Here is an 8,228-nt window from a genome sequence, read left to right on the forward strand (position 1 = left end):
CTACACCTCCATTTTACAGATCCTCTCCCTTTTCAAATCCCAAAGGGGGAAAACACCAAGGAAGCAGGTTGAGACCCTTAGCAGCCTCCAAGGGCCTCTTCCAATCGCACAAGGTGGAGATAAATCGCAAAAGTCCGAATAAATACCAAAATATATCTTATTAACATCGACATTGTTAGACGCAACCTTCTGCCAAGCCACCATCTGGCATTGCCAACCACTGCCCGGCATTACCATCTTCTTCATCTCTCACCCAGCGAGAAGCTCCTCCGCCCAACAGGATATGTAGAGCCTAGCGCCCTTTTTGTGTCGTCCAATGTTAGGAAGCCTTATAACTTTGTTTGCTCTATGTGTTTGTGAACAAATTCATCATTTATTTTTCAGTCATGCTTCCTTGAAGTCCAACTTGTTTTCTTCCACTAGAATTGCTTCCTATTCACTTATTTCACTCACTTAAATGGAAAATAGAGGTAAAATAAGTACAAAATAACTAAAATAAGATAAAATTTTTGGAGTAGTTGATTTTATTAACAAAACTTAAACAAATAAAAGGTAAAAATCAATGTTATTACAATTTAATAAAGATATACAAATAAATTTAAAGTACATCTCAAAATTTCTCCCAAACTTAATATTTTACTTCGATATATATGAAGTAAAAGGATAAATTAAACATTCATACATCAACTTAAACTAGTAACTCTAATTCATTTAGGAAAGTTAATAATAATAGTTTATCTTACTTGAAAATTTAGCTACTCAAACTTCATTATTAGTTTACATAAGAAGGTTACACTTACTCATAGAAAACTTTGATTACCGAACTAAAGGCATTATTATAGCCTTGCATTGGTAGACATATATCTTTCTCCATCAAATCACAATGCAACCTCAAATCTATAGACAAGCAAACCACTCACATAAAACAATATAAAAAACAAGATAAAAAAGTATTTTAAATAAAAATACGATGATTAATATTATTCTTCTCTATGCTAACTTCACTAAATTTGACTCAATTCTTGAAAAAAATGGATAATTAGTTCATAAATATAAAAATAATACAATCATTTTTTGAGAAGTAATAAATTTTATAAAATAAAATTAGAATAATTAATTTTTTATATCTATATATTTTTTTTATTTAAACAATAAAATATTAGTTATTAGTCTCATTGTAACCATTTAGACCAAACCCATAACTACTCTTATTCCTTATAAGCCAACCCCTTTGTCCACATCTTCCAAAAACAATCAAGACCATTAGGCAGTAATTTATACTCGAGGCACTCCGTCTCACTTTTGCAAATATATTTAATCTTTCATTACAAGAAAGAAAAATAAAAACAATATAGAAGAAAGAAAATGAAAGAAAATGTAGGGAAAGAAATAAGGAAAAGAATTAAAATACAACGAAATATACGTTTGTTCCTTTAAGGAGAAAATAACTTAAAAATGAAGACAAATTTTCATTATAAAAAATAATAACTTTATCCATACATTCATTATTGACAAAAATACGAGAGAGTAATCTTGAAAAACATAAACTTTTTTTTACGTTTTTAGTTTTTCTATGCTCATATTTAAGTGAAAATAAAATATATATCCAATAAAAATTAACATTTTTATAAAAAGGAATACTTTTTTTTTCTAGTCATCTATCTGTGTCAATTATTTTTCACTTTCATTTTTCCTTGAAACAAAGGGAACCTGAGAAGAAATAGTTGTGTAAAGATCACAAAGTCTACATTCATGGGATCTTTCGCAATACCAAATTTGGAACCTCTTTTGCGAGGATAAAACAACAACCAAGAAAGTGGGGTTAAATAAATAGTTAAACTAAATAGCATAAACATAATTAGTTTATTTAATCACACAATTTATCAATAAACATAAACATCCTGATTTTATCGCAGATAATTCCGCAGCAATAACTCTCAGCCAATCACAATCTTCCATGTCATCAACCCTTCTGCGTTTCCTATATAACCCTCTGCCGTTGCTCCCTCGTCCCTTCAAATTCGCCTCTTCTCTCTCAACTCAATTTCTTTCTCTCCCAAACAACACTTTGTAAAGGCCCCGTCGTGAGCGTCGCCGGAAAATCTCGCCGACGAAAAATATGACGGGATCCCTTGCTGCAAGGCTCGTCTTTCGTCGAACGTCGCCGGCTAGCCGATTCTTCCCCCGCCGGGAAGTCTCCCTGCCCGCGGCTGAAAGAACGAAAGACGCGATCGCACCGCCAAAGGAACTTCCGGCGTTCGACTACTCTCCCTTGGCCTACTCTGGTCCCACCGGCGACGAGATCCTTGCGAAACGCAGGGAGTTTCTCAGCCCTTCGATCCTCCACTCGTACAAAACTCCGGTGAGGACGCGCTGCACCGGATCATCTCGTAAACTGTGTCCAATCCTGTTATTAATTTTCCGTTACGCAAGTGTAACTAACCTATCTAACTAACTAACTTGATAATTGGGGTGTGACCGTGTGTTGGAGGTTGCAGCTTAACGTGGTGGAGGGGAAGAGGCAGTATCTGTTCGATGATAAGGGAAGAAGGTACGTGGACGCGTTCGGAGGGATCGCTACGGTGTGTTGCGGGCATTGCCACCCCGATGTGGTCGCAGCCGTCGTGGAACAAACGAAGCGCTTGCAGCACTCCACGGTTCTCTACCTGAACCACGCCATAGCAGATTTCGCTCAGGCTTTGGTTTCTAAGCTTCCCGGTAATCTTAAGGTGAATATCACACGCTAATCTTAATCAAACCATGATTTTCTAATTTTTCATTTTTTAAAATACTGAAAGTGCATTTTTCATTGCTTTGTTACGAAAAATGTTCAGTTTTATCCGTCGACCAATGACTTGTTAATATCTTTTTAATAAATTACAATATATTTTACGTCAATAATATGGACATAATTTACAATAAATTTTTGTGATAATTAGTTAAGATATAGTATCATTTAAAAGTTCCGAGTAAGTCATAAAAAATATAAAGTAAGGTAATTCAAATATTAACACAGGTGTCATGACAACCAATTATTGAGTAATTACTACTCGTGACAATATTTGCACAATTAATCATGTATTAACATTTTATGAAAATATCTCTAGTATGAAATTTTTTAACAATAGACTAGATTAAGAAGTATGCTACAGTAGCAATAAAATTTGTTGCCATAATTTGCTAAGAAAAAAATAAAAGTAAGATAAAAGCAGATAATACGGTAGTAAACTCTATTAAAATAAATAGCCATATTTTGATCATGTGATGGAGCAAACATATAATACGCCAAGTAACGTTAATTAAGTGTTTTATTTGTCAATTTCTATGCTAATATCATGGGACTAGGTTGTGGAAGTGGGTTGGGTGATTTATATGATAATGACTTCAAATTTCGTGGCTCAAACATATTTTCTATATATGTGTCTTGTCAAGCCAGACAAAACAAAAACTCTCGGTTATCTGTTACTTTAATGGAGAAAACTATTATTATATTTTTTTCTGGTTTAGGCCAAAAATAAAATATACAATTATTGCATCACTCAAACTCTTTCTTTTATCACTCATATTCTGTCTATGTACTATATCAATTGGACTTTTAATATATATATATATATATATATATATATATATATATATATATATATATATAGATAGATAGATAGATATAGACGTGTGAGTATGTGATCCTCGTATGACAACTAAGTTCTTTCATCAATTTCCCTCTTTATTTTAGTATTTCATTGTTTAACTTAAAAAATAATACCTAAATTAGGATAAGATTTGTATAATTAAAATTAATTATCATGATTTTCTTATGTTAGTGTTAAAAGCAATACATAGACTACAATAGTTTAATAACTTAATTTAACTATATAATAAAAATAATTGTTATAAAGATACGAAGAAAGGAGTGAACATATACAAATAAGAATATAATAGAAAATAGAGAATAACAAATTTAAATTTTCATAATTCTTATGCATGTTTTATATAGAAATATAACGTATTATAATTAATTAAATAATCACTTGTGAAACTCCTAATATTGTATTCAAACATTTTTTTAGGTGTTTTTATTTTCTTGGGATGAGAAAAATTAACTTGGCTATTTTATGAGCAGGTGGCGTTTTTTACAAATTCTGGAACGGAAGCCAACGAATTAGCGATTCTGATAGCAAGATTGTACACTGGCTCCCATGACATCATATCTCTAAGGAATTCTTACCACGGAAATGGTGGTGGAACAATGGGGGCCACAGCTCAAAGCATCTGGAAATATAATGTTATTCAGGTTTGTATTCCTCTCTTATTAAGTTTTACACATACCCTTTTATCAATCAATCTTCTGTTATCAAATACCTTCCAGGTCATAGGTACACTTGGAACGAAGTTGACCTAGGTCTTCGAATGCACGTATTTCTAAATGAAAGAAGAAAGGAAAAGATAACTTGTTTATTTTTCTTTTGAATGTATAATATTTTAAAACAAAAGAACTAAAATTATAAATTAGCATAAACTACGTGGCCCTCTTACTATAAAAACAAAACTGTTATCTATTTCTTATATTTTCCAAAACTCTACTCTCACAACTGTACTTTCACTAAACTATATGCATACGTTTGTGATAGCAACGGCAACGGACTTTGCTCTTCCTGAAAGCGAACCGTTCATTATTGATAGTATTTGGAACACTTTCTTGTGGAAACTAGTTACGGATTAATACTAAAGTGCCGTGACGATGATTTCTAGTGATAATGAAAGCATGGACCCCTTCACGCAAATTATATTACAATTACGTGGTGTATTGTTCGTTCTCAATGAAAAGTATATATATATATATATATATATATATATATATATATATATATATATATATATATATATATATATATATATATATATATATATCCCTTCCAAGAAATAATTTATTTCTTGATATAGGAAAATAGTATCTTCTTTGTTGCAAATTGCCATGTGAGTTCACATGCAAATGCAATACCCTCCAGGCTGGAGTGTTCTCCTTTTAATCTATGCTGTGTAGTTTTTTTAGTTTACTTAATTTGTTCCGTGTCACTTCAAACTTAGGATTACATTTGATACACATAATGAATTGATATGATACTCTGTTCTGTTATTTTTTGTTGCATCTTTTTAATGAAATAGTTGTTTTAAAAGTAGAAAACTTTCATCCATTCACAATATGACAAGTGAAGTTGCTGCTTCAAAAGTTACACATATTAGTGATTTATAGTATCAATATTTTATATTGACAATTGATTGATTTTTTTTTTTGAAATTTATGTAGTCTATTTCCAATTGATACAAAGTATAAAATAAAAATGTCACGTTACATCTAACCAGTCTAACAAAAGGCCACCTAACTTCTGAGCAGACGTTTTTAAAAGTTTAAAATGGAAAATGAAGTTTGCCTAACCTTTTTGTTTTTCTGATATTTTTGTCTGCCAACAGAGTGGTGTTCATCATGCAGTAAACCCAGACCCTTATAGAGGTATTTTTGGTTCTGATGGAGAGAAGTATGTACGAGATGTTCAAGAAATCATCAATTTCGGAACTTCCGGAAACGTTGCAGCCTTCATATCTGAAGCTATTCAGGTATGTAGTTAAAGCACAGACGGATCTTGGTATGAAACAATTTGATTTAACAATATTGATATTGCATGATATCGTTTTCTTCAGGGCAAGTATTCTAGATTAGGTTTTTTCCCTTAATTTGTTCTTTCTAAAACATTCCATTTATTTATTTCAAATTTATTAAAAATTAAAAACAAACAAATTAATATAAAATTTAAAAGAATTAGCTTACATAAATCATCTGCTTCATTTGTGTTGGTATAGTGCGACCTTCCTGCATTACATTCAATACTTATCATAAAGACACAAAATGCATTACATTCCTGCAATTCATGTAGATGTACTAATTAACAGTGTTAAACATTATTTTCTATAATTTCGAATATACTTTTCTGTTGTTAACTAAAATTGAAAACCACAAAGTTGTTGAGTCTCATTTCTTATTGAATCAATCTCTTTGATTGACTTTTATCAACTAATTGGATAAACGAAGACATTTGTTGATGCTGCTGTTGTTAACGATAGGGAGTTGGGGGCATCGTTGAAATGGCTCCTGGTTACTTACCTGCTGCCTACGACATTGTTAGAAGAGCTGGAGGTGTTTGTATTGCCGACGAAGTTCAGTGCGGTGTTGCTCGCACTGGTAGCCATTTCTGGGGGTTTGAGGCCCATGGTGTTGTACCTGACATAGTAACAATAGCAAAGGTAATTTAACTCTTGTCTCCTTTACCATGTACAAAGATCTTGACTTGCCTGTTCGTATTGGAAAATTTGCAAGCTTTGTTTACTTGTTAAGTTGTTATAAAACAATTTCACAAGAACCAACATGATGCAATACAGCTGATAAATAATCTTAATGTTGTCTCTGTGATCAGTGATTTAATTTCCTGACTCGAGTGAATGGGGAGATCTCTGTCTCTAAAATGAATCTAATTAATTTTAAGCATTAGTCTTAGTGTGTATATATATCCAAGCTGAAATCATTTAAAATAATTTTTATTTTTTCCCATTCAAAACGTGAACAGGAGATTCCAAATCTGAAACCAAACACGCTATTTACACTCCCAGATGTAGAATTCCTGGGTTCGTAACAAAAAATAACACGATTCTTACATTAGTCCTTATAGATGCAAGTTACAACTACCAAAATATTATGATTCTATTAACATAGAAATACTTAATTGTCTGTTTTACATGTGCTTCTTGTTCTTCACTGTTGGCTTGTTTCTGAATTTTGCTTTTTTGGGCAGAGCATCGGAAACGGCCTTCCTCTTGGTGCTGTCGTGACTACTCCTGAGATTGCGAAGGCCTTGACTCGCCGAAGTTACTTCAACACTTTCGGTGGGAATCCTGTTTGCACAGCTGCAGGATTGGCTGTTTTAAAAGTGATAGAGAAAGAGAAGCTTCAAGAAAATGCATTTGAAGTGGGTTCCTATTTGAAAGAGAGGCTCAATACACTCAAGGACAAATATGAATGTAATCTTTCGTCACTCCTCAATCCTTTCCATTCTAGATTAGTGATCAATCATAGATTCATTTTTGGTTGAGTTAAACGATGAATAGTGGAGGACCTTACTCTGTCACAAAATAACCAGGAACTTTTCGTTTCCCCTTCTACCAATTTTTTTCATGAGAAATGTCAAAAATATGCTCTTTTAAACACACTTTATTACTATTTATCTGGTTTTTGTTTCTAAACAAACTAATGCTTTTCTTCTGCAGTAATTGGTGATGTGAGAGGACAAGGCATGTTGCTTGGAGTGGAACTTGTCACTGATCGCCAACTTAAAACACCAGCACCAAAAGAAACACTGCACGCGATGGACCAAATGAAAGGTAAAATTTCAACCCCTCTATTGTGCCTTCTCGTTCCAGCCACATTTTTCGGTTGAGTTACCTAATCTATAAACTCCTGTTGTTACCACAGAACTAGGAGTGCTAATTGGAAAGGGTGGCTACTATGGAAATGTATTCAGAATTACACCTCCCTTATGTTTCACCAAAGAAGATGCAGGTTGCTCTTAGCCTCAAACCCTCTCTTTCGTTAACATCAATTAATCGTACTACTAGTCTCTATTACTTATAGCCTCTGTGTTTGTGTTTTTGCTTTGATTTATTGTTACAGATTTCGTGGTGGATGCGATGGACTACACATTTTCCAGAATGTGAAGCTTAAAATATGATCCAAGTGTAAATAAATCTCTATTTTATATCCTTAAGTTAAAGCAATCTGCATCAGAAAACGTTTGGTTCCCTGATAGCACCACAAAAAATTCACGTTTTTTATACGTGGAAATGTAGAAGTATCCAATAGTTGTGGTGAGATTGAACGTCATAATAACTGTTTCTCTGGAACCAAAAACAAAAGTAGTAGACCATCTATCTGGACTGTATAAAATCTATAAATTTTTCATGAGTGCTTAGTCCCATAGTATCTCACACTGTTATCCCAGGAAGTGGATGACCCATAATATCTAAATACTTACCAATAATTTCAAAAAGTCGGTTTAAATAAGTCAGTCAAAGTCTTAAATACATAGTTACATCAACTGCTTATTTTTCTTTTTCTTTTATGCTTTCAATTAAATTTGAATCCAATGATATTATGACTTATCCTTTATTTTATTTATTTTATG

General features: G+C 32.6%; 1 protein-coding gene across 1 annotated transcript; it reads left to right on the forward strand.

The window, feature by feature from the left end:
* Positions 1-2,007: 2,007 nt before the first annotated feature.
* Positions 2,008-8,008, forward strand: LOC114186135 (alanine--glyoxylate aminotransferase 2 homolog 3, mitochondrial-like). Its single transcript, XM_028074164.2, has 9 exons — positions 2,008-2,362; positions 2,499-2,729; positions 4,121-4,291; positions 5,470-5,613; positions 6,118-6,297; positions 6,843-7,068; positions 7,315-7,428; positions 7,520-7,606; positions 7,718-8,008. Exons 1-9 carry the CDS (start codon positions 2,120-2,122, stop codon positions 7,759-7,761), a joined length of 1,440 nt encoding a protein of 479 aa, XP_027929965.1. The 5' UTR covers positions 2,008-2,119; the 3' UTR covers positions 7,762-8,008.
* The last annotated feature ends 220 nt before the right edge of the window (positions 8,009-8,228 follow it).

This window comes from Vigna unguiculata, chromosome 5 (genome assembly GCF_037176805.1).
Source record: "Vigna unguiculata cultivar grain cowpea cultivar isolate G323 ecotype 2 chromosome 5, ASM3717680v1, whole genome shotgun sequence".
In the NCBI taxonomy this organism is placed as follows: domain Eukaryota; kingdom Viridiplantae; phylum Streptophyta; class Magnoliopsida; order Fabales; family Fabaceae; genus Vigna; species Vigna unguiculata.